This window comes from Bos javanicus, chromosome 19, assembly GCF_032452875.1.
Source record: "Bos javanicus breed banteng chromosome 19, ARS-OSU_banteng_1.0, whole genome shotgun sequence".
Lineage (NCBI taxonomy): Eukaryota > Metazoa > Chordata > Mammalia > Artiodactyla > Bovidae > Bos > Bos javanicus.
In genome coordinates, this window is record NC_083886.1 from 42,404,562 (window position 1) to 42,431,689 (window position 27,128).

At 39.2% G+C, this 27,128-nt stretch overlaps 1 protein-coding gene and 1 long non-coding RNA gene across 5 annotated transcripts in view; one reads left to right on the forward strand and one right to left on the reverse strand.

Moving 5' to 3' along the window:
- Nucleotides 1-4,831: 4,831 nt before the first annotated feature.
- Nucleotides 4,832-9,227, reverse strand: KRT10 (keratin 10). Of its 3 annotated transcripts, none has more exons than XM_061391747.1 (8): nucleotides 8,643-9,227; nucleotides 7,762-7,844; nucleotides 7,251-7,407; nucleotides 7,006-7,167; nucleotides 6,791-6,916; nucleotides 6,265-6,482; nucleotides 5,608-5,867; nucleotides 4,832-5,204 (listed from the first exon to the last, which is right to left on the reverse strand). In XM_061391747.1, exons 1-8 carry the CDS (start codon nucleotides 9,225-9,227, stop codon nucleotides 5,098-5,100), a joined length of 1,698 nt encoding a protein of 565 aa, XP_061247731.1. In that variant the 3' UTR covers nucleotides 4,832-5,097. The 3 variants fall into 3 exon arrangements, with proteins under 3 accessions (XP_061247731.1, XP_061247733.1, XP_061247730.1); XM_061391749.1 differs by having other exon boundaries at nucleotides 5,628-5,912; XM_061391746.1 differs by having other exon boundaries at nucleotides 5,608-5,912.
- The window catches only part of LOC133232391 (uncharacterized), a 37,547-nt gene continuing 16,305 nt past the window's right edge, over nucleotides 5,887-27,128 (forward strand). For both annotated transcript variants that reach the window (XR_009731382.1, XR_009731383.1), the window contains exons 1-2: nucleotides 5,887-5,958; nucleotides 26,726-26,833. This is a non-coding gene — a long non-coding RNA (uncharacterized LOC133232391). The remainder of the gene's footprint in view (nucleotides 5,959-26,725; nucleotides 26,834-27,128) is intronic.

Sequence of the window (27,128 nt, forward strand, 5' to 3'; positions counted from 1 at the left end):
TCCTGCCTTCAGTCATTCCCAGCATCAGGGTCTTTTCAAATGAGTCAGTTCTTCACACCAGGTATTCTAAGTTGGTTTACAATGTTGTACAATTTCTGCTGTATAGCAAAGTGACTCACTTATACATATATATCCTTTTCATATTCTTTCCCACTGTGGTTTATCACAGGGTATTGGATATCCTGTGCTATGTAATAGGGCTTCCCTGGTAGCTTAGATGGTAAAGCGTCTGCCTACAATGCGGGAGACCTGGGTTTGATCCCTGGGTCGGGAAGATCCCCTGGAGAAGGAAATGGCAACCCACTCAAGTACTCTTGCCTGGAAAATCCCATGGATGGAGAAGTCTGGTAGGCTACGGTCCATGGGGTCCCAAAGAGTTGGACACGACAGAGCGACTTCACTTGTAGCTCAGTGGGAGTCTCGCTGTGCTATGTAATATGACCTTGTTGCTTGTCCATCCTATGTAAATTAGTTTGTGTCTGCTAATCCCAAACTGCCAGTTCTCCACCCCCACTGCCTCTCCCCCTTGGCAGCCACACATCTGTTCTCTATATCTGTAAGCTTGTTTTTGTTTTGTAGGTATGTTCATTTTGTGTCATATTTTATATTCCACATATAAGTGATATCATATGGTATTTGTCTTTCTCTTTCTGACTCTACTTAGTTTGATAATCTGTAGGTCCATCTTTGTTGTTGCAAATGGCATTATTTTATTATTTTTAATGATTGAGTATTATTCCATTGTGTGGAATAGTGCCATAGAGCCACTGTGAACACAGGAGTGCATGTATCTTTTTGAATTATAGTTTTGTCTAGGTATATGCCCAGGAGTGGGGTTGCTGGATCGTACGGCAACTCTATTTTTAGCTTTTTGAGGAAGCTCCATACTGTTTTCCATAGTGGCTGCACCAGTTTCCATTCCAATACATAGTAATAGATCAAAACTTTTAGTGAGAATTCCTCTTCTAAAGGGGTCTTTGGCTTGGTCGTGGTTCAACTAACCTTCGAACCCATTTCTTTATACTTTTCTAGCATTTCTTCTTAGATAACTTATTCCGTATAGGAAAGATTAATTGAAAGCTTAAGTATGTGATTTTTTTTCTTTGCTAAAATCTTGGACAACACTATTTTCAGAATACTACCCAAATTGTTCTCTGAGATAATATCCAATGTTTATACCAATTCACAACAATTTCTTCACACAAACTGATGTTAGGCTGGAAAGACCTTTTAACTCAATGTTAGCATGTGGATGGTGTTTCTGTTTTTTTTTTTTTTTTAATAATTAATTAGTTAGTTTTATTTTTGGCTGCACTAGGTGTTCATTGCTGTGCTTAGGCTTTCTCTAGTTGTGACAATTGGGGGCTATTCTTTGCTGTGGGCAAAGGATTCTTACTGCAGTGTCTTCTCTTGTTTCAGCACATGAACTCTAGGCACGAGGACTTCAGTAGTTGTGGCTCATAGGCTTTGTTGCTCTAAGACGTGTGGGATCTTCCCAGAACAGGGAATGAACCCAAGTCCTCTTCACTGGCAGGAGGATTCTTAACCACTGGACCACCAGAGAAGTCTCAGTGTTTGTATTTTTATCTAGAAACTAAGGAGCAAGATGACAACTCAAAGAATCCTTCTTCTTTTGGCATGTCTTTTTCTGTGGGACAACCTGGTTCAAAAAGTATCCTTCCAAAAAAAAAAAAAATCCTTTGTACCTAGTTTCCAGACAGGTTTTATTTCTTTTGTGATTTGTTTCCCTGTGTCATCCAAGGACACAGCTTGGATAGTTTGCATCATGATCAGGCTGACCACAGCTGTAGCTTTCAGGGCTGGTCAACTATCTCAGATCTTTGGGGTGATCATCTGGTCCTTCCCACTTACTTTCACAAACTTCTTGCTATATTTTATCAGACTTCACATTCCCAGAACTGGATTAATCATAACCCTTTGTGACACTGGAATTTAGTTTTGCAGCCCTAGGACAGCAACCTGACCTGGTCCTCTACCTCTTGGTAGACGATGTTAGTGATCACCTACTCTAATGACTTATTGTGATGCTCTTGTCCATCTTTGGAGAAACTCAGTTATTTAGCCAACAAGCCTATTTCTTTGAAAATGAACATAATACTCTTTCTTCAGTACAGGGGGCATTTTTTAAGGGCTTTATTAACTTCCTTGGTGACTCAGATGGTAAAGAATCAGCCTGCAATGCAGGAGACTTAGGTTCAATTCCCAGGTTGGGAAGATCCCCTAGAGGAGGACATGGCAACCCACTCCACTATTCTTGCCTGGAGAATCCCCATAGACAGAGGAACCTGGTGGGCTACAGTCCATGGTGTTGCAAAGAATCGGGCACGACTGAGCAACTAAGCACACATTTTTATTAACTCATATTATCCCCAAATGAGGAAACAATAATCTCATATGAGGTAATTATTATCCTTACTGTATAGATAAGAAAACTGAGACTTAGGATGGTTCAAATTACTTGTCCAAAATTTACATGATTTGTAAATGCCAGTGCGAGAATATGAAGTCCAGGAATCACTGACTTTGAAATGCATGCCTATAACTACAAATGAGCTCTTTCCCTAATTTCCACTCTTAAGATGCAGTCTAGATGGGAAATGCTAGATGAACCTTATTTAATTAAACTAACTCAAGCTGCTTCCCTATGCTGGCCATAACAAAGTTATTCTCCATGCCCCCCCAAAATATCAAGTCATCATGGACATCAATGTTAGTGTGCAAAGTTCCAAGGCTTTTAGCAGCATAAAGCAGAATCTTTGGAGATGCAAGCTTTTGCTGTTTAGTATGATTCCATGTGAGTCTCAAAATTGGCTCTGATAGTCTCAATGGACACGTCCCTGCTTAAATAGCAGGACTCTGTAACAACTTTATAATCTGTAAGAATGTGTACAGGATTTTTGATTAATAGCTACATGATAAATCTTTGTAGTAAAAATAGTGATCTGCACAGCTAACAATAACTTTTTAAACTATAAAAACGAATGTCCTTGTTAAAATAAAATTGCTTAGATACACTGTCTTTATGAAACTAGAGTTTCAGAGTCCAGTCAAGAGAGTAGTTTTTTTTGTTTGTTTGTTTTACTGGGATATCATATACAGTACTGTATAAGTTTAAGGTGTCCAGTGTAATGACTTGATGTATTAATACATGTGTCGAGAAATAATTACCACAATCAGATTAGTCAACACCCATCAAGAAAGTAGTTTTCCATCAGAGATAAGCTATTTTATAAAGAAAATTAAATATAAATGCTTTAAAGAGATATTAGAAGATGGAAAAAGTAAGAAGACAGGACCACCATGATTCAGACCTTTTAGGAATGAAGGTTTGGGTCACCACCCAGCCAGATAAATAACTTACCAGATGAGATCCTGGCTTGGAGCACATAACTATTTCATAATAATGTATTTGCATTTGTCTCAAATCCATGTTATTGAATATGAAAACCCTTATTCAGAATAATGAGAATGGCCAACTCAGATTAAGAACAATAATCTAGGTCCCAGGGACTTGGTTAATTTTGCTAGATAATAATAAGAAGAGTTATTTTGAATAATAGTACATACACAGTTGTTGTTCAGTTAAAAAGTCATGTCCAACTCTTTGCGACCCCATGGACTACAGCACACCAGGCTTCCCTGTCCTTCACTATCTCCTGGAGTTTGCTCAAATTCATGTCCATTGAGTCAATGATGCCATACAATTGTCTCATCCTCTGTTGCTCCCTTCTCCTCTCAAAGAACCCTTACCCATCCCTGTTTCAGGGCATTGCAAGGCAGCATCTTAGGACTTCAACAGACTGGCTCCCAAGAAGGGTGGCCAGTACACATAGAAAGTCATGTGCACTAAAGCAGAGTCTGTGGTAATGTTTGGTGCCAGGTAAGTCAAGGCGTGTTCACTATAACAAAGTCCATTCATAGTAAAACACAGCCTCAGTGATCAGTTTGGGATACAGAGTGTGGGGTTTACCCAGCAGAAGTCTCAATCAAGTGGCTGGTTTCAGGTCCTTGGGAGAACTGGAGCTCAAATCAGTAAGGATACTAAGAAAGGCTATTTGGTGGACAAGGATAACCTAGGAACCCACCAGGGAACACAAGGTAGTCTTAGGGTCAGAGAGTAAATCCAACCCTTACCTACCCCATATACTCACAGAATAATAATGTCAGTTGGGTTCTTACTGACTGAAGGATGTGATTGCATTGACCTTTTAAGAACCAGGTCTTCAGTACTGGTCACTGTACTAATTGGTCAAAGTAGAGACATACAGGTGTCTTTTGGCTAAATTGGTATCACCATGTCTTGACAGTGCTTCTCCTGTTTGTCTGATAGACACCAAATAATTTTGTCAGGGTGATATGATTTTACTGGCTAGTAAGTGTTGGAAGCTATCTCTTTGGCTGTGTAGCAATGGGGCAGAAGCAATATAGTAATGAGAAGAAAATGTTAATAAGAACAGCTAAATGTGAGAAGGCAAGTGATCAGAAAATGTGACATGTCCAATTAATTTAATCTTTGGGGTATTGAGACTTTTCATAGTTTCTAGGACTTAATTCAAAGCCAGAGAACTGGGAGCTGTCAACATACTTTGTGTCTTAAAGAAAGAGTAACTGGTGACTCATGGACTTTTTCCTCAGCGAGATTATTAACATTGGTCCAACATACCCATAAGATTAAAAAATGGATACAGAGAAATCCTAATCATAATTTGTCTTCAGAATTTCTGGATAAATCAATCTTCAAATGATACTTTACTAATCTTTAATGTTGAAAATTGTCTAATTCAAATAAAGACAATTCTGACCAAATGGATAGTGCATCAGTAAGAAAGTTTATTGAAATTCATTAGTAAATGAGAATAGAAAGTTTTTCTTTTTTTCCAAAAAGTAAAGAATACATTTTGGTAAAGTGAAAAGGAGAAATACAGAAACCACAAAACACCGTTTAGACACCTTATGATCAAGGAGTGGACCTATTTCCATAGGCCATTAAGACTGAAGTGTTTTCTTGGAGATTTTTTTTCATGCATCTATGCATAATGGCCTGTGTGAGGGGAGACTCTTTCCTCTTAATGCGGCTTAATAGTAGTGTTTCTTGGTTTCCGATTCAACCATAGATGAAAGGACTCTACCATCAGGTGCCAACTCCTCAATAATTGTCTTGATCACTCTGGTTTTGTTAGTATCTGTAAAATAATTACAATAAAAACAATAGAATTTAGACTACAGTTTGTTGGGTCCTTACTAAATAACGAGCAAAATAGCTAAATCAAAGATATTTACTACCCAAAATATCTATATCAAAATATCTAAATGCAAAAAAAAAAAAAAAAAAAATACACCAAAGTGAAAAAAGGAAAACTTCTTTACAGTTACTTTAAAAAACACCAAAGCTACAGCATTTTAGACAATATCGTTTTCCCCTCAAGACTGGAGTCAACAACTATAGTCGGTTAAAAAAAGCAAAGATTTTATAAGATTTTAATTTTTAAAATAATTCTAAAATAAAAAGTTACAGAACTTAAAAAAGCAAAACCAAAAAACAGCAACCAAAAAACCCATCAAAAAGTTAAAACTAATTCTGATTACCCCAGCTAGTTTCTGCTGACCTTGGTCCCTTAGACGAGGACTCTCCAACGGATCCTGTAGTGGTGGATTTGTGGCCTCCGCTGGAGCTTCCGCCGCCGTGGCCACCGCCACTGGAGCTTCCGCCGCCGTAGCTGCCGCCGGAACTACCGCCGTGGCCGCCACCGCTGGAGCTTCCGCCGCCGTAGCCGCCGCTGGAGCTTCCGCCGCCGTAGCCGCCGCTGGAGCTTCCGCCGCTGTAGCCGCCGCCGCCGCCGCCGGAACTTCCGCCGTAGCCGCGCCCGCCGCCGTAGGAGCCGCCGCCGGAACTTGGAGAGTAAACGTTACTTCCCGTTAGCTCTAACGTGTGAAGCTGTGAGTCTATTTCCAGGTTATTGTTACCTTATAACCTAGGCAAAACGTGTTTTGAGGAAAATCACCCCTGCCGATTATGAACCCGTTCTTTTAAAACCATTATATATGCACCCAAGCCTAAGAATCTTTCTTGGGTCAAATTCGTTGGGACATTGAGGCTGATTGCATACGCCTTCTTGTGTACTTGGTCTCCTCTCTTTCCACTTTCTCCCATCCTCTGACATCCTTGAGTTTTGGGAAAAGCCTTGCGGCTTGGAACACCAAATAAAAGCAACTGGGATGATTTAAACATTTTCTGTAATTTACCTTCCCTCTCCTTCTAGCAGGCTGCGGTAGGTTTGAATTTCATTCTCCAGTCGGATCTTAATATCCAGGAGTTGTTGGTACTCGGCATTCTGGCACTCAGTCTCAGCTCGAATCTGTTGCAGTTGTTCTTCCAGAGAGGAGATCTGGGACTGAATCTGAGAGAGCTGCACACAATAGCGACCTTCTGTCTCTGCCAAGGAGGCTTCCAGGGATTGTTTCTGAAGAGGAAAGAATATATTGTAACCTAACTACTTCATTGTTCACTTAAGTACAGTGAGGCTTGTTTAATAATTTCATGAGAAGAATAAAGAAAACGAACAGATTTGTGTTTTATGTTTAATAATATTTCAATTTCAGCATATTTCGATCAATGCCAATAATACTTTTCTCCCATTAACAAAAAGCTTCAATTTTATTTCTACTTCTTTACCCTCGACTCTGCATTTTCTTTTGTATTGCCTATTCTTATGTGAGGATGAAACGCATGATAAAGTGATGTTATTTCTCCAGAGAATTATTTACTTACTAGGGCTAGTTGGGACTGTAGCTCAATCTCCAGGCCTTGAATAGTGCGTCTCAACTCAGTAATCTCAGATTTATGGCTCGATACTTGTTCAAGGTTACTGTTGATTTCCGTAGTGAGTTCCTTGCTCTAGAATATTAAAAACAGGGATCTGATGAGAAAAATCTCAACTAATAACCAAACCACCATTGACTTAGCTGCAAAAGAAGATGAACTACCTTTTCATTGAACCAGGCTTCGGCGTCTCTGCGATTTTTCTCGGCAAGTTGTTCATATTGGCTTCTCATGTTATTCAGAAGTTCAGTGAGATCAACACCTGGGGCAGCATTCATTTCCACATTCACATCACCAGTGGATACATTTTGAAGGTCTCTCATTTCCTGTTTGAGGAACAGAAATATTTAATGACTGCTTCATGACCCCGAGTCCCTTTTTGGCTGGGGGAAGTATAACTTCATGTCACCTCTTCGTGGTTCTTCTTCAGGTAGGCCAGCTCCTCGGTCAAGCTCTCGATCTGCATCTCCAGGTCGGTCTTGGTCAAGGTCAGCTCGTCCAGCACCCTGCGCAGGCCATTGATGTCGGCCTCCACGCTCTGGCGCAGGGTTACCTCATTTTCATACCTGAAACAAGATACAAATACTGGGTATAACTTATATCAGGGAGGTATTCCTGGGTAGGGACTGTTTAGAAACCAAGTAAAGAGTTGACTTCATATCTTGGCAACATTTATCATACTCTGATTCACATAGGGATATTAGTGGTTTAATGCAAAGAAACTTAGCATTTACTTTAAAGTGCATCTTCTTATAATATTGCCTAAAACGTAATACTGAGGTTGAAAATTTCTCTTGACAGCTCCAGTATAGTTTAAATTTGAATGAATTCAGGAAAATGTAAATGCTCTTGTGGGCATACATTGTTAAAAACATCTCATATTTATTGTGACAGTATTGTACCACATTTGCTTAGCTTACTTCAGCCTGAAGTCATCGGCTGCCAGCCTGGCATTATCAACCTGAATCAGGATATTGGCATTGTCTGTTGTCAGGTTGAAGATCTGGAAGGAGAGACAAAGAAATAAGATACAGACACAGCTTTTATAGTGGTAAAGATGAACTGCATTTCTGTGGTGTTCTATTACTAAGTCTTGGGGAATTTTTATTTTAAATCTGACATTGCAGTCTTACCTATATACTTAAGATTGAGTCGTTTGTTCTCTTGAAGTTTCCATACTTTTCTATTTCTATATCCTCCCTTTCTGAAAACTAACTGGAGTTATGTAGCTGTGTTCCTGCATTCATGTCCTGCACTTACACCTGTGTAATTTCCGTGTATTTCAGCTAACTTTTGACTGCCTTGTACCTGTATTTGGTTTAACTTGTTTTAAATATATATTCTAAGTGAATATAAACTGTACACAGTGCAATTCAAAAATTCCCTCAAGGCAAGCAATACTCCATTTTCATATTGGAAAATTCATGTTTCTTACAATGTCATTAGTGAGTATTTGTTGTTATCAGTCTGAATAATATTTTCTGATTCATTGAATAATTCTTTCAGTTCCTGTGTTTGTACATTTTCTAATGTATTTTAACTGTGGACACTTACACTCATTAAAACATAAAAAATTCTCAGTAATCCCCCCATCCTGTAAGATACACAACACACATGTTGGATGAAGATTGCAATGACTGTACCCTCACAGCTGTTTACCTTTGAAGAGACTGGATTGCTCATGGAAGCAAGAAAGTAATGTAGTCAAACACAGTGAACATTGTAGTTGATTAAAATATTATCTATCAGAATTACATGCACAAAAAGAGGCTTAAAGTTGCATTTAAAAAATGCCCCTTACCTGATTTTTAAGATCATCAATGGTTTGGTAGTATTTGCTGTAATCACGAGGCTCTCGCTGTCTTGAATTGCCATACTTTTCATACCACTCCTTGATTTTGACTTCTAGCTCATAGTTTGATTCTTCCAGAGCCCGAACTTTGTCCAAGTAGGAAGCCAGGCGATCATTGAGATTCTGCATGGTTATTTTTTCATTTCCAGAGATAAGGCCACCGTCTCCAAATCCACCACCCAAACCACCTCCGAAGCTGCCCCCTCCGAAGCTGCCCCCTCCGAAGCTGCCCCCTCCGAAGCCACCTCCTCCATAGCCCCCTCCAAAGCTGCCTCCATAGCTCCCACCGAAGCTACTTCCATAGCCCCCACCAAAGCCACTGCCTAATCCTCCTCCATAGATACTTGATGAGCCCCCAAAGCAGCCTCCAGCAGAGCTCCCACGGCTAAAAGAGCCACCACTGAACCCCCCTGAGCTATATCCTCCACCAAGAGAGCCTTTGCTGCTCGAAATTCTGAGGGATGATCCTCCTCCTCCTCCACCTCCACTGCGGGAGGAAGAGTATTGCTTGCTTGAGCTGTATCGAACAGACATGGTGATGCTGTTTAGCTCAGGGAGTGCCTGGTACCAAGGACAGTGACAGGCCTTTATATACTGAGAGGGTGTATCCCACATATGTTAGAGTTTTGCTTACTTGCTTGGTTTTCTTTTTGCCAAATTTGCATCTTTGGCTTACGATTGCATAAATTATCTTAAGTAATCACCAGCCCCAATATGTTTGGTTTTGAATTAGCCTTAAGAACGAATAGGTTTGCTATGTTGAAATTGAAAATGGGTGTTGGTCATATGAGCGTTTGTTTCATTAAACTTTTTCACCTTTTTAGGAACCTTGAGCAACTTGAAATCCATTTTTCCTTTTTTCCTCAGCACTAATTTGGTTTGTACAGAATGTTCGCAAAGTTTAGAAAAAGAATTTTAAATCACAAAATCATAGTTAATACTTTTCAAATTCATGTTTTAAACAGTTTTAATTAATTAGAACAGCATAAATTCAGATAGAATCATGCCATGATAGGACTGTAAACTGCAAGCAACCAAAATGAAAATAAAAAACATGTTAAATGATTTGTGTTCAAAAGTTACCACATATAAATAAAGACATAAAAATACAACTTAAGAAATGCATGTGTGTGAATGTTTATAGAAAATCTTTGGAGAATGAAAGTACATTGATATTTTGTCTAGGAAATTGGAAATGTGTAATGGTTTAGGAATCTTCTAATTTAATGGTGCTATTCTTTTTAACATTTAAAGAAATCTAACATCAGGAAGTTATCCTGGATTTTTTTTTTAATTTTTAAATTCATTGTAATGAAGGCTTATATGAAGACCACATTGCAGTAATTCTTAGCACAAGATATGAACTAATCTCCAGTATTTTGTTTACTCTAAGTTTGGCCAATAGAAAAGGAAGTGATTATGAGTAAAAATTTTCTTACAAGAATATACCAGATTAGAAAATGATACTTGCTTCAAAATTATGAACTGGTCTGTGAACTTGTGTTTGAAAGCTAAATTCTCTTTCTCAAAAAAAATTTTTTCCTTGGATTTACTGTGTGTAGAATTTTATATAATTATTTAATAAAGTATTGAATTGGGACTTTTAACACATGATAGCTCATGGGCTTCCCTGATAGCTCAGTTGGTAAAAGAATCTGCCTGCAATGCAGGAGACCCCAGTTTGATTCCTGGGTCGGGAAGATTCCCCTGGAGAAGGGATAGGCTACCAATCCCAGTATTCTTGGGCTTCCCTTGTGACTCAGCTAGTAAAGAATCCGCCTGCAATGCAGGAGACCTGGGTTCGATCCCTGGGTTGGGAAGATGCCCTGTGGAAAGGAACAGCTACCCACTCCAGTATTCTGGCCTGGAGAATTTAATGGACTGTACAGTCCTTGGAGTCACGAAGAGTTGGACACGACTGAGTGACTTGCACTTTCACTTTTCACTTTAACACATGATATAAAATTATTTTTTTATCTATAGGATATGGCATTGCTATTCAAAAATATATTCACATATATATTTCTGTATATATTCACACACAGTTTACAGTTATACAGTGCTATTTGTGATGCTGTCATTTTATTACTCAAACTGCTGAGATAGGGAGGGTATTGTCTCTATTTTATAGAAGAGGAAGTTGAAGCTGAGAGCGGTTATGATTTTGCCTAAAGAGATAAAATAGGTGGATAAATGAAGTTAGAAAATTGGTCTGATGCCTGGCTTTTGGCTCTTCCTGCATTATCAATGTGTGTCTGTATTCTCTGTTCGGGTGGATTTGGTCAGAGAACTGAATGCCTCTTTTTCTTCCCATAAACTTCTCCACATGGGAAGCAACAAAACAAAAAGTACTTGGAAACACGAATATGTTGAAAGGGTAGGGTGTTTGGCACACACTTCCATTACTAATTGCTTTCTCAAATTACACTTAAAGTTGCACACTCCAGTTTATGAAAACTATAGAATTAGCTTCTGCAGGGAAAGGCAATATGGCTGGGAGTGTGAATGAGGTGTTGACTGTGAGAGTGGAGGTTACTACCCAACAATTGAGGCTTCTCCGACTTGTTACCACATGCAAGTGGGGCAGAGTTAAAAGAAAAAATGAAACTCAGCTGTGGGAATTGATTCTTGCTGAAGATAACATGTAGTAAAGGAAGGTTATGATAAGCCAGACTGGAAAAAAAACATTCCAACAAGTTCAGAGACGATGCTGAAGACCTGATATTAATGAAATTAATTTAGAAAGAATAAAGAGATTTTGCCAAATTTTACCTGTAATTATATTTTGGGAGTTGATCTTGCTAGTTTTGCTTTAGTGTTAACCTTTTTTTTTTTTTTTTTAAACTTTACATAATTGTATTAGTTTTGCCAAATATCAAAATGAATCTGCCACAGGTATACATGTGTTCCCCATCCTGAACCCTCCTCCCTCCTCCCTCCCCATACCATCCCTCTGGGTCGTCCCAGTGCACTAGCCCCAAGCATCTAGTATCGTGTATCGAACCTGGACTGGCAACTCGTTTCTTACATGATATTTTACATGTTTCAATGTCATTCTCCCAAATCTTCCCACCCTCTCCCTCTCTCACAGAGTCCATAAGACTGTTCTATACATCAGTGTTTCTTTTGCTGTCTCGTACACTGGGTTATTGTTACCATCTTTCTAAATTCCATATATATGTGTTAGTATACTGTATTTATGTTTTTCCTTCTGGCTTACTTCACTCTGTATAATAGGCTCCAGTTTCATCCACCTCATTAGAACTGATTCAAATGTATTCTTTAAAAAAAAAAAAAAACTCTGGTGGAAAAATATAAGCATCTCAATCTAATTTCAGTTAACAGGTAGTATGAAGAGCTCTGTTGCTATCACATTAAATCACAGAATTTGTAGAAGGCTTCCTAAAAGTAAATGGGAAAAAGTACAAATACAGACACTCTTCTAATACTGACTGCAGCATTTAAGCCAACTTTAATGTTATTATCAAAGACTCCTTATTGACTTGTGTACTCTAGAAATTGGTTTCAACAAATGTGTGGTCATTTGTTGAAACCAGCTTTTGGCATGTGCAAAAATTACAGAGGTGCCATGTGATAATGCTGCAGCTAAATTGGATGGAAAACGTACTATGGTCAGCTCTAGTGTTGGCCCTGTTTACACCTGATTGCCATCATCCACTGTAATTGTAATTTCATTATTCTCAATTTTTGTTGTATCTCTATGTAAGGCACGTTGAGAAATGTTTAAACGATAGGAATGTAAATGAGATTCATCTCCTACCCTTACAGATCTTACCAATTGTTACAATCTAGTCATAGAGACAAAAATGTGCACTATAAGTCCTATGTAAATGGTAAATGAAGTGGGAGGGAGGAGTTAATATTTCCTGAACATTTACTGTGTTCTAGGTAGTTTACTCAAGGCTATGGTTTTTCCTGTCATCATGTATGGATGGGAGAGTTGGACTGTGAAGAAAGCTGAGCGCCAAAGAATTGATGCTTTTGAACTGTGGTGTTGGAGAAGACTCTTGAGAGTTCCTTGGACTGCAAGGAGATCCAACCAGTCCATTCTGAAGGAGATCAGCCCTGGGATTTCTTTGGACGGAATGATGCTAAAGCTGAAACTCCAGTGCTTTGGCCACCTCACTCGAAGAATTGACTCATTGTAAAAGACTCTGTTGCTGGGAGAGATTGGGGGCAGGAGGAGAAGGGGACGACAGAGAATGAGATGGCTGGATGGCATCACTAACTCAATGGACGTGAGTCTGAGTGAACTCCAGGAGTTGGTGATGGACAGTGAGGCCTAGCATGCTGCGATTCATGGGTCACAAAGAGTTGGACACGACTGAGCGACTGAACTGAACTGAACTGAACTGAGGTAGTTTACTCTTCTTTAATCCTCCCCCACATTCTCCAGATGGATATTATTTGTCTCATTTTATAGCTGAAGAAATGAAGCTTTAGAAAGCTTCAGGGATCTGCCAAGAGTAACACAGCTGGTTTCTGCTACAACTTGCCTAAGTGGCTTCAAAGATGATACTGGGTTCATGACACTGAACTGCCTGCCACCTTAAGACTGATGAGCAAGGAGTCTGATTGAATGGGGTCACCTGACTAAGTGGAATTTAAGTTGAGTCTTCGGAAGGATGGGTAGGAGTTTTCCTTATATGCAGCAGCAGAGAGGACTGTTCTGGGCTGGGGAGTGGGGACTGTGAAGTGCCAAGCAGGTGGAGACCAGTTTGGCTGAAACAGATTTGTCCATAGTCATTCATTTCTCTTACAGATTTTATTCAGCATCTGCAGTATTATTCCCTGGGGCTACATAGGTGACTCAGACAGTTCCTGCCCCTCAGTGAGTGTACTTGGAGAGGCAAACAAACATACCCATGAATCAGAATTAGGGTAATCTGGGCTATAGTTGAGGCATGGACAGGGTGTTGAAGGAGTTCAGAGAAGGGAGTCTGACAGTGGCGTGTGTGTGTGTGTGTGTGTGTGTGTGTGTGTGTGTGTTATGTGTGAGGGCACAGTGAAAGAATAGTGAGATCAAGTTTTGAGGAGAAGACCAATTTAGATTAAAACTCGTGAATTTAAAATAATACTGTGAAAATGTCTTTTAACACTTAGAGTCATAGGACTACAGTTCAGGAGAGAGATTAGAGGAGCAGATTTCAGGATAGTGAGGACCCCAAGGGAAGGAATTTAGAGAAATGAGCAGAGGGTCCAAGTCTGAACTTTTTTGGAGACAACCACTTGAGGGGCTGGTGAAAAGCTAGAGAATAGTATTGAGAAGAGTGATGCCTAGGATCTGGGAAAGCAGGGAGAAGGATCATGGAAGTCAAGGGGGAAAAGAACCCAGGTAAAGTGGAGCGGTCTCTAAAGGAAGATCAAGGAGAAAGGGAATTGAAGAAAGATCATTGGTCATTTAGAAGCTGTTGGCACCCTTTCAGAGGGCAGATTGAGTAGAGTAGTGGTGGGACAGTCCACTGTGTATATTGGAGTTGATGGTTTTGCTTTTAGTATTTTATTTATCAGTTTCTTCTCAATTGCTTCTGAGTTTTGAGTCATGATTAGAATGGATGTAGCTCTTATTCTCATTGGGTTAATTTATCTGTGGCTCTTGAAATGTGTTGTTGATTTAGCTTTGTTATCAGCTTGACTCATCTCACTGTTGGGGTTTGGATCACTTTTCTATTTCTTTCTTATTTTGCCTCCAGTAAAGTTCTCTTTTGAATAATTTTTTCTAACTGAAAGTTCTATTTGCACATTTCTTCTCTGATTAATTGAGATGTAATAAATCATTTAGTGGCAGAAAGACAAAACTGATAATCCAAGTTATGTCTCAAGATGGCAAGGTTGATAAGCTAAATGTTTAGAATTTTTAATTTATCATGTAAAGTTTGAGAATAAGGCATTCTTTGCTCGAATGTTCTGTGACTGTGCAAACTGCTGAAATGCGCCTTTGTGATTATGACCTATGGAGTCAACACCAAGTGGAAAGCTGTACAAGTGTTTGATGGATTTGGTACTCTTCTCCCGGATAGCTGAATAATTAGGACAATCAAGATATTGGTAAAGCCCATGTCTTGTCATTGGAAAACCTCTAATACTCAGGGCTCTGAAATCTGGAGAGACTCCCGTATTACACAGTTTTTCTAAAACTTCCAAGGCTACAGTATGATGGAGACTGTCAAAACATGGAAGTAGCATGAGGGCTTTTCAGTGTAGTATAGCGGCGTGGTTAGATGGGTGGGCGCTGGCGTCAGACTGCTTGGGTAACAATGCATCCACTTACTGTGTGACTGTATTTCAGTTTTCTCAGTTCCAATGTGGCATCATACTTGTGATTATCCTATAGAGGTGTAAGTGGGAATTAAATGAATTAATATAAAGCATTTAGAACAGTGCCTGGCGTTTCCTTCTGGAGAAGGAAATGGCAACCCACTCCAGTATTCTTGCTTGGAGACTACCATGGACAGTGGGCGGGCTACAGTCCATAGGATCCCAAAGAGTCGGACAAGACTGAAGCGATTTAGCATGCGTGCATGCTGGCCTTTATAGAATAAGTGCTTTAAAAATGTTTTTCTGTTGCTGTTATTACTGTTACTATGATAAGAACCTAACCCACAGTTGGTCAGTAAAATATGAGTGGATGGAAGCTGGATTAAAGGTTGAAATACAGCTAGTGAGGAGGAGAAAATGGCTTGGGTTGGGGAATGGTCCAGCAGGGTAAAGGTGTTCTATTTGTTCTGTTTGATAACTTTGTGACGAACCATGCTGTTTTTCCCTGAATAACACATGCTCTCATTTTTAACTTTATTCTTTTCTTTATCTCCGACATCCACCAAGTTACCAATTTTGTCACTTTTTCTTTTGTCCCATCTGATATATTTGTTTCTTTTTGTCTAGTCCCACCACAGCTGTCCTAATCCAGAATTTCATCACTTCTGTCATCAATTACATCACCAACTTCTGAAGTGGTTTTCTTGGCTCGGTGCCATGTCACCTAAGATCTGTTCTAGTCATGGCTGCAAGATGACTGTTCTTGAAAAATACTGTCATCATTTCATCCACACGCATAATAAGTACCTAAGGATTTCTCTTATTAGTAGATTGTGTCTTTTTGGTAGCCTTGCCCTATTCTGTCTGTCCAACCTCATTCTTCCCGCAGTGAGTGAAGGTAGTAGAGTGGAAAAATTGTTGCATCTTCTTGTAAAGTAATTATTAAATATGTGGCCTTGGGCAAAACACTCAGCCTTTAAAAATGAGCCTGTGTGTCATTTTACTACCCTATAAAATATGGATAATAATAATAGTAAATACTAAAATATGTATATTTTAGTACTACTAACAATAGGCCTTATTCAAATCAAGTCCAAACTCCTCTCCTTCATGAGGCTTCTCACTATTAGTCTAGCCATGGCTGTCTCTTTCTTTTCATTTCCTGTGTGTACAACCTAGTAGTTTATAGTATGATATAATTATTATTGTTCCCAATGAGATAAGACATGAAAGCTCCTTTAGAGAAGGGAAGGTACCTTTTTCTCTTGCTGCACCTAGTAGATACTTAATGTTTTCTGAATGTTTTCCTATCATCTCGGAGCCTTTTCCCATTTTCTTTTCTTTGCCTTTATTTTGGTCTCAAAACTCTTCTCTCCTATGTTTTCGCAATATACAAGTTTAAAATTTAAATAAAGGCTAGTTGAAGACAACTAATTTGATTTTTCTTTAAAGCCAGTTGTAATAATTTTCAGATATGAGAATGTTGTGTAAGAACAATAAGAAATCTAAGATTCTGCATAGGAATTTTTAGATATCTTAAAATATATGATGATATATACCTTAGATTATGTATGTGCCATGCTTAGTTGCTCAGTCGTGTCTGACTCTTTGAGGACTGTGGCCCGCCAGGCTCCTCTGTCCATGGGAATTTTCAGACAAGAATACTGGAGTGGGTTGCCATTTCCTCCTCCAGGGGTTTATAGAATAAATAAGTATTATTCATATTTAAGTGGATACATGTAATGTGCCTAAATTGAAAAAAAATCTTATGAAATTAATCTCTTAATTTTATTGTTTAGAGATTTTTAAAATACTGAACTGAAAAAAGTCAAGAAACTTGTCAGTTTCATAGCAAATTAAGAAAAGCTCTTGTCAGAATCAATTCATTTTTGTGTGTGCAGTGGGAATGATAAGGAATAGATTTAAATAATTATTTAACTGTAACAATAGCAGTAGAGAAAATTTACCATAACTGTTCAATGATCTTCCTCCACAAGGCTGAAGATTGAAAACAATGGAAGAGTTTATAATGTCTTGAAGTAAATGCATTAATTAAATATGCAGCATTTGCAGTCAATCCTCAGATAGTTAAAGCTTATAGAGCTTTTTAAAACTTTCCTATATTCCAAGGGTCTGTGCTAAACACTTGACCTGAATGTTTCTGTCAGTAAATCCTGACAGCAAGTGAAAGGGGTACCTTTTTTTTAACTGAAAAATTAGTAGCTTGCCCAGAATTCAATAAAGGGATTTGAACACAGACCTAACTTCAGAGCTTTCGCTTTAATACAATGAGCAATGCTTACAGCTCTCCTGAAGTAATGTGGAATTGCATTTTCTAGTCTTGTAACTTAGAAATTAGCAAGAACATAAGGGATTTTACTTTCTTTCTCAGATTGGACAAGCTCTTCTTTTTATTTTATTTATTTAAATTTTATTTTATTTTTAAACTTTACATAATTGTATTAGTTTTGCCAAATGTCGAAATGAATCCGCCACAGGTATACCTGTGTTCCCCATCCTGAACCCTCTTCCCTCCTCCCTCCCCATACCCTCCCTCTGGGTCGTCCCAGTGCACCAGCCCCAAGCATCCAGCATCGTGCATCGAACCTGGACTGGCGACTCGTTTCATACATGATATTATACATGTTTCAATGCCATTCTCCCAAATCTCCCCACCCTCTCCCTCTCCCACAGAGTCCATAAGACTGATCTATACATCAGTGTCTCTTTTGTTGTCTCGTACAAAGGGTTATTGTTACCATCTTTCTAAATTCCATATATATGTGTTAGTATACTGCATTGGTGTTTTTCTTTCTGGCTTACTTCACTCTGTATAATAGGTTCCAGTTTCATCCACCTCATTAGAACTGATTCAAATGTATTCTTTTTAATGGCTGAGTAATACTCCATTGTGTATATGTACCACAGCTTTCTTATCCATTCATCTGCTGATGGGCATCTAGGTTGCTTCCATGTCCTGGCTATTATAAACAGTGCTTAAAAAAAATAATTTATTTATGTCTTTTTGGCTGTGCTGGGTCTTCATCGCTGTGCGAACTTTTCTCTAGTTGTAGCAGCTGGGGGTGCTCTTCTTGCAGTGTGCTGGCTTCTCATTGTGGTGGCCTCTGTTGTGGAGCTCGGGCTCTAGGGTGCACAGGCTCCAGCAGCTGTGGCACATGGGCTCAATAGTTTTGATTCCTGGGCTCTCGAGCACAGGCTGAATAGTTGTGGTACATGGGCTTAGTTTCTCTGCGGCATGTAGAATCTTCTCAGGCCAAGGTTCGAACCCGAATCTCCTGCATTGACAAGTAGATTCCTTACCACTGAGCTACCAGGAAAGCCCAAACAAGCTGTTCTTATCATTGTTACATTTGTGATGAAAAGATGGACTAATATGAAAAGAAAGCTTTTGAAAAGAAAGAGCATTAATATGGCAAGAATTCTTGCTTTTGAAGAGGTCAGACTTGAGGGTCTCATCTACTTAGGCTACACTCTTAACTTTTTGAAGGTGCTTCCTACTTGGTTTTCTAGGGGTTCCTAACTCTGTCAGGATTGTTGTAAGCTCCAGACTAGTCATTAAAGTAACAAACCAGAGCAATTAACCACCATGATTAATCACCATGATTAATAACAGTGTTAATCCTTTCTTAAATGCTGGTTTTTCCACTCAGAGCTAACACCCATTACAGAGATTAACTGCAGGTTAATCAGTTAATCAGTTAAAAAAAATCAGGTTTTTACTCTTTACATGTAAACATAAGGTGCATACCTGAACTAATTTTAATAGTTAACTGTGACAGAAAGGGGTTTCGTTGCTTTGGGACTTTCCAGCTTCAAAAGCTATCAAACTCTTTGATGTCTCTCATAAATATTTTCCATGTTGATCATTTTGGTTAAAATGTGGAGTTTAGATTAGAATTTTCTAACCCTAAAACTTAGGGCTTCTCTGGTAGCTCAGCTGGTAAAGAATCCGCTTGCAATGCATGAGACCCCAGTTTGATTCCTGGGTTGGGAAGATCCCCTGGAGAAGGGAACAGCTACCCACTCCAGTAGTCTGGCCCTGGAGAATTCCATGGACTGTTTAGTCCATGGGGTCACAAAGAGTAGGACATGACTGAGTGACTTTCACTTTTCACTTTCAATCCTAAAGCTTAGATAGAAATAATTGGATATTTATAGAACTGTAAGGTGTTGTATGTTATTTTTTTCCTCCTTGACATCTCAGATATAATTGCTACCATTTAAATAGGATGTTGGAGAAGGCAATGGCACTCCACTCCAGTACTCTTGCCTGGAAAATCCCGTGGACCGAGGAGCCTGGTAGGCTGCAGTCCATGGGGTCGCTAAGAGTCGGACACGACTGAGTGACTTCACTTTCACTTTTCACTTTCATGCATTGGAGAAGGAAATGGCAACCCACTCCAGTGTTCTTGCCTGGAGAATCCCAGGGACAGGGGAGCCTGGTGGGCTGCCGTCTATGGGGTTGCACAGAGTCGGACACGACTGAAGCGACATAGCAGCAGCAGCAGCAAATAGGATGTAGTAGGATTACTTTTTTTTTTTTTTCAACTATCCAAGGATGAGGACTCCACAACCCCTATCAGGATAATTATCATTAGCAGTTTGTCACACTGATATCCAATAAGTTGCTCCAAGTGTAAGAATATTAAGAATAACAAGAACTGTCACCACTTTCAACACTAACATGTGTTTAACATTTACTCAGTGCCAGGCACTCTATGGGCTTTATGTACATTTTCTCATCCAGCTCACTTAACAACTCTATAAGGCAGATACTACTTTAGGTCTTTTTTATCCCCCAGAGGAGAAAACTGAAGGTTTGAGTGGTTATATATTGTACACAGGGGTAATACAGCTAATAAATTCATAATGGAACCAGAGTTGAAACCGCGTCTGCCTCCTCTAGATCTCATACTCTTTAACCATGACCTTTTACTGCCAAATGTCTAATTAAACTTTGCTTTGTGGTTTCAAAGACAGTCCCCAAAATATGAAATACAGTGGTAAAGATGGAACCTGTTCCAGCCTATAAATGAACTAAATGAAATTTTTAAGGTGAGCAGATTTGAAGAATGTTCCTTTTTGTCTAGCTGGTTTTAAAATATTATTTTATAAGATGTTCTGCCAACACTATGATGTTGAGGGTATGGATTTGACTGATTTAGGTGTGGATCAGTCACAATGGTAAATTATTTTATGCCACATGCTATATAGCCTGATAGTCTAGGTTTGATTAAGTATACCCAATAATTTAAGAACTGAGTATTTCATCAAATGGCTAGGGTTTTAGTGGATTATTTATTGTATCACTTACCCAGATTTTCCATTCATTAGCTTATGGTACTTTTCAATCTCATTTACCAGCCAAATATTCACACAGGAGTTGTTCTGTTCAACATTCGGGCTCTCTGCTTGAATCCTGATTTGTTGAACTTGACCCCGCCCACCTTGCTAATGGTTTCGTGCGTTTGTGAACGTTGACAACAGTAGTTATTGATACTTTTGGTTTCTGTCAAACTAGAATTCAAGGATTGCTTCTGCAGGAATGGAAGTAAATGTAAAAAGATGATTCATTAAAAATTTCAGAGTAGAAATACAGAGTGGAACATAATCTAAACTACTACCAGACAAAACTTAAATTGTAATTTAAAATCAGCTGTTCTGAATTTATTTATTCTTTGAATTGTGTCTTTCTCTCTTCTTCTCATCTACTGTTCTTCTCTCGTTTAGCCCCTAAACAGAGTTGTATTTAATTTTTATAGTGCAGACATTGTTCTATGGAGACATGAAATTGTTTGAGAGATCTGTGACCTCTCAGTAACTGTCACATGTGGATAGTGGACTTTGGAAACAACAGTCTTCTTACCAGAGATTACTGGACCTGAAGCTCTAATTCCAGTGGCTGCAGGGTTTGCCACAGCTTACCATCTTGCTCCTGTTGGTACTTGTCTTGTTAGCAGAAGTTGGTACTTGCCCATTCAGTTCTTTACCCTAAAATATTAGAGGAGAATAAAAATATAAACATTGTACCAGCTTTCATGATCTCTGCTTAGTATTGGATGCTTTTTTTGGGCGATGATAGGTTTACTTTTTCATTAAACCAGACATCAGTTTTTTTTTGTGATTTGTTCTACTGAGACCTCAGATTGCCCCCTCCTGTGGTTCAGCAGGGCAGTCAGGTCCATTCCTGGCCCATCTTGATTTCTACATTGACTTCAATATGAGGTAACATTGTCAACCCTCATTTCCTGATCCAAAATAAAGTAATCAATACACCACAGGGGAAACAGTGGAAACAGTGTCAGACTTTATTTTTTGGGCTCCAAAATTACTGCAGATGGTGATTGCAGCCATGAAATTAAAAGACGCTTACTCCTTGGAAGGAAAGTTATGACCAACCTAGATAGCACATTCAAAAGCAGAGACATTACTTTGCCAACAAAGGTCGGTCTAGTCAAGGCTATGGTTTTTCCAGTGGTCATGTATGGATGTGAGAGTTGGACTGTGAAGAAAGCTGAGCGCCAAAGAATTGATGCTTTTGAACTGTGGTGTTGGAGAAGACTCTTGAGAGTCCCTTGGATTGCAAGGAGATCCAACCAGCCCATCCTAAAGGAGATCGGTCCTGGGTGTTCATTGGAAGGACTGATGTTAAAGCTGAAACTCCAATACTTTGGCCACCTCATGCGAAGAGTTGACTCATTGGAAAAGACTCTGAGGCTGGGAGGGATTGGAGGCAGGAGGAGAAGGGGACGGCAGAGGATGAAATGGCTGGATGACATCACTGACTCGATGGACATGAGTTTGGGTAAACCCTGGGAGTTGGTGATGAACAGGGAGGCCTGGTGTGCTGTGATTCATGGGGTCGCAAAGAGTTGGACACGACTGAGCGACTGAACTGAACACTGCAGGTTACTTTTTTTTGCATCTGCAATATGGTAATTTAAAAAGATTGAAAAGATGAAAATGGAGATGTAGATTTTAGAAATCATTTTTAAGGTTTTAAAAAATTTCTAGAAGATTATAAAATAGTGTTCCTAGATTTAGCAAATAAAAATACAGGATGCCTGCACAATTAAATTTGAATTTCAGATAAACAATACTTTTTTTTTAGAATGTGTCCCATATAATAGTTGGAAATGTTTGTACTAAAACTTTATTCATTGTTTACCTGAAATTCCAATTTAGCTGAGTTCCCTGTATTTTATCTGACAACTCTGTTGCAGAAATATTCAAGGGAATTCCCTGGTAGTCCAGTGGTTTGGACTTGACACTTTTCACCGCTGCAGTCCCTTGTCAGGGAACTAAGATCCCACAAGCCACATGGTGCAGCCAAAAAAGTATTGAGGATCAATGTAATAAAAGATAATATTTTTATATTTTAAAAGGATTTTGGTGTGATTCACTTGATCTTTACTCTCACTGCGAGGGGTTTAAGTTTTGCTGGGAGGAGTGGGAAGGGGTGTTATTATTCTTTAATTAGCAAATAGTTGAGACTCAGTAACAGTTCAACAAAGCCATGGATGAACATGCATGAACCTGAATCCAAGTCTTTTTATTCCTAGTCCAGCACTGTTTTTAAAATTTTGAGACTTTTGCAAAATATGAAAAAGTACCAAGGATTAAGATTCAGAAGGATGCAGATATTAATAAGAAATTCCACATTCCCACCACCCATCATTGCTGACCCTGGTTTTTCATATTCGCTTCTGATTGAGTGTCCTGTCCAGCATGATGCATTACCATGCTGCTCTGAGAAAGCATTATATTTATCCATACCCTGTCATGACCCAGGCGCCTACCTATTACTGAGGTCAGAGGGCTAGGTAGGGGGAGGGAGGTGGCAAAAACCTAGTAGACATGTTAACTTTGTAGTCTGCGTTATATTACCTGTGCCTTATGAAATGAGTGTCTCACAGTGACACTACCATTGTATCTTCATGTATGCTGCTGTACTGAGACTTTTGGTTACATTTCATGTAATTCCTGACTCCAGGAAAGGTGCTAGATTCTCTAATTACTGAGAACAGTCCTGGGGATATTCTGCAACTTTGTAAAAATAGGTCTCTGATCTATGATTTGAGGGTCATATGCCATAGGTTACATTTCAAAGAGCTGGAAGTTTTCCGATAGCTACCCTATGGTTGCTATTTATTGTAATTTAAATGTTTTAAAACAAATTGTTATATGTTGGGATGTTTAATAATATGAAAGAATGATATTGTAAATTTGGTAGTAACTGCTTGTTAGAGTGATTATGGGGAAAATATTTTCTTGATAATCAATCCTTTACATGTTTTCTGATTTACTTGAGCTGAAGTCATCCACAGTGAGCCTGAAACCGTTGATCTGAGGCAGCGTGTTGATGTTTTCCAAAGTCATGTTTGTGCTGACTTTTGAGAGAGAAAAAGGAACCATATCATTCAGCAGAATTCATTGGGTGCTATTAGGTCCAGATTATATACCTGATTTCAGTTATCATAAATATATGCCAATCATAAGTATATTTGTATAAATTAGATAAACATCTATGTAGTTTAAATTCATACCTTTCTGGGACTGTTATGGAACTTTTCAGCTAAATGTATTTTCTTTTATAGTTTCTGAAATACACACACAAAAAGGCAAATATTCCTTTTCAAATGAGTGTCAAGCTATTTCATGTTAATTTTTATGCACATTAGATATTTTTCTTTTTGTATTAAATACATCAATTTGTTTGATATGATGGATGTTGGCCAGGGAAAAAAGTGTTTTCTAGGTAAGACAACTTTCCTGAGTTTTAAGGTCCTCCATTAGTGATGTAATGTCTGCTGTAGTCTTGAGATTGACCATTCATGCCTCAGTTTCCAGAATTCTCATACCATCTTTTTCTTTTGAATTCAGTGTCAGCACTGTTATTTTCTAGGTGATGCACCTTATCAAAATAGGAGACTATCAATTTATGCATATTTTCCCTCTAATTACTTGAAATAAGGCAGCAGCATCAGAGCCACCAGCATTTCCAATGCTTCCATTTGTTCCAGCACTGATGCTTTTCCACCCTGTGCCAGTGCCCAACCCAGCCCCAGCCCCATAAACTCCTCCACGCCCTACTTCTCTGAGCCCTCTTTGGGCCACAGCTTCCCCTGAGGCCTTAATAGACCCATAGCCACTTCTAGCACTTCTCTGCTACCAAAACCCAGAGGAATAAGCCATTGAGTGCAAGAGTAGCTGAGGTCAAGGTCAAAGTATAGCCTCAAAATCAGTGACACTATTGTAGAGCTTTTCATGTATGTACCACTGTAACACAACATTTTTAATGATGAGTTTTTTAAATATAGTTTTTTTTAGTCAACTTAATTTTTCTATCCCTTAGTTTAGCAGTTGATGAGCCACATATACTGAAGCGATGCCTCCTCAGGGTGTTGATTATATGTGACAGAAAAGTGTGTGTGAGTGGGAGAAACAGACAAGTCCCTTCTTTACTGGTTTTGCCTTCTGACTGGTGAATGATCATTTTTTTTTTTTTTTTTGAAGCCCTGCATTGCAGTCACTCTTTTAACAGAGAATCTTTGTTTCTTTCTGACCTTATATTCCTGTCATTCTCATGCTCTTGAGCCTAGCTCAGGTTTCTCTGTCTCCTTCCATGTAACTTTTCAAGCCAACTACTAGTCCCTTTTCAGGGGAAACACGTGGAGTAGTGCGTACATTCTGGAGTTAAACAGAGCAGTGATTGGGTCCTGGCATACTGTTTTCCTGCTTGCGTAAATGTTAGTTATCGTCTCCGAGTCTCAGTTTTTTACTCTGTGAAACTTCCAAAAGATGTTAGGAAAATGAATGAAGAACAGCAGTGCCTGGCACTTAGTTGGCACTCAGTAAATTCTTGTTCTCTCACTTCTCCCTCTTACTTCCCCACTTTAGCTCACAGTGATCTCTAACACTCACTTATACCTAATTATACCACACCTTCATTCAAGAAATATTTATGGAATGCTTAGTGTGTGCCAGGGACTCTTTTTAGACAGTTACAGGCCCTTGATTTTTGGAAATTATCATGCATGCTTCTTGATCAAAGTTCCTTATAAGCTCAACATCTGAGCATGCGTTGATTCTAGATACTCATGCACATCTCCAACTTTGAGGAGTTGCCTTTAGACAAAATTGTGGAGTTGTTAAAGTTTGTTGTTGGCATTTCTACTCTTTTCTTTCTTTGCTCCATCTTCTTGAGGCCAGACTCTCTGCCTTTCATCTGAAGCCATGGGCTAGCTTGTGTTTTAACTTTTTTTTTCTGTCTAAAGAAAAGATACAATGCTGTTTATTTCAGTTCAGTCACTCAGTCATGTCTCTTTGCAACCCCATGGATTGCAGCATGCCAGGCTTCCCTGTCCATCACCAACTCTCGGAGCTTGCTCAAACTCATGTCCATCGAGTTGGTAATGCCATCCAACCATCTCATCCTCTGTCACTTCCTTCTCCTTTTGCCTAGATTGAAGCAAAAGGGTCCCAGCATCAGGGTCTTTTCCAGTGAGTCAGTTCTTCATATCATGTGGCCAAAGTATTGAACTTCAGCTTCAGCATCAGTCCTTCCAATGAATATTCAGGACTGATTTCCTTTAGGATTGACTGGTTTGATCTCCTTGCAGTCCAAGGAACTCTCAAAAGTCTCCAGCAGCACAGTTCAAAAAGCATCAGTTCTTCGGTGCTCAACTTTCTTTATGGTCCAACTGTCACACCCATACATGACTACTGGAAAAACCATAGACGGAAACCAAAAAAACCAAAAAACTTTGACTAGACGGACCTTTGTTGGTAAAGTAATATCTCTGGTTTTTAATATGCTGTCTAGGTTTGTCAAAGCTGTTCATTTACCATAATAGAAATATAGCTGTATTCACCATGTGTTGTTCCAGGCACGCTAAGCATTTAGCAGTTTGAACTTTTTCTTCAGTTGTAAAATAAGAGATTGCTCCTTGTAATAGGAATTTCAGTTCTTGGTGAGAAGAAGATAGATTATTTTGGGCAGAAGTCTGTTGAAAAATCACATTTGACCACTTAAAAGGGCAACTTTTAAGAATAAGCATTCTTTTAGGATGCATGTAGACCAAAAAGAAGGCACAAAATTTTTTATTCCTTATTCTGTGCACAGATCTCTTTCTGCTCTTATGCGCATTTCTCAGACTTCTGTCCCTGGAGCCTGCTCTGAATTTCAGGAAGTTGCCTCTTCTTCAAATTCTCTCTCTCTGTCTCTCTCTGACACTTCTGTTTCCTTTCTTATCTCCAGTCTACCTAAGATTCCCAGATGCCCGTATGTGGAAGCTCAGTGCTATGCTGTCCCCTTGTGCCAGGATCTCCACTTCAGTCCACTGCATCCCTTCCCCACAGCATAGGGATTGTTCAGCCTTTTCTATGTCAGCTTCCCGTGGCCCTGAGAACTCATAATTTTGTTACATTTAGGTGCACAGGATGGAGGGGATGAAAATACATGGAAAGACAAGAGTCTCAGCTTTCATCAGGGTTTCAAGAGTAGACACTGATTATTGGGAATTTAGATTATGGACAGTTGTCTTTAAGCATGTATCTATTTCTGTAGCAGAGAGGAGGAACATGTGTTAGGAAAACACTAATATAGCAATTTGAGAACCATAAAATGGGAAAAGAGAAACTAGACATTGTCTGGAGACAAGTAGGTAATAGTAATCTAATCTGACAAACGGGTATTAAGTGCTGACCCTACAAAACCATTTGCCTTCCAGATCCACTTTCCTCCTTTCTCCAGCCTGCTCTCTCCTCCAGGAGATCAGCTGCCCTCTGGCCTTCATTAGGTTTGCCCAATGGGGACCAAATCAGGAAATTGCAGGAAGGTAAGAGAATGAATTTAGGGTGTTTATTCCCCTGGCATCTCCTCCATGTTGACTGTGACTGTCCATGAAAAGCACAGCTCCTCTCAAGGTGGCCCTCTTTATGACTTTCACTTTCTGACTCACTTGCCTTCATCCTTTGGACGTGGGGGTCAAAAGTTACTACTCCCAGTGGTTTCCCTACATCATTTGCCACACTTTGGCAGATAGTCCTTTTACTAAACTCTTCTAAAGTGAAGTTGCTCAGTCATGTCCAACTCTTTGCAACCCCATGGACTGTAGCCTAACAGGCTCTTCT

Excerpts from the sequence above, each read along its gene's own strand:
- KRT10 (XM_061391746.1), bottom strand. The coding sequence starts at position 9,227 with ATGTCTGTTCGATACAGCTCAAGCAAGCAATACTCTTCCTCCCGCAGT. Across the intron at positions 7,845-8,642 it reads TTGATGATCTTAAAAATCAG|ATCTTCAACCTGACAACAGA; the intron begins GTAAGGGGCATT and ends CTCTCCTTCCAG. Across the intron at positions 6,483-6,790 it reads TACAGTCCCAACTAGCCCTA|AAACAATCCCTGGAAGCCTC; the intron begins GTAAGTAAATAA and ends TTTCCTCTTCAG.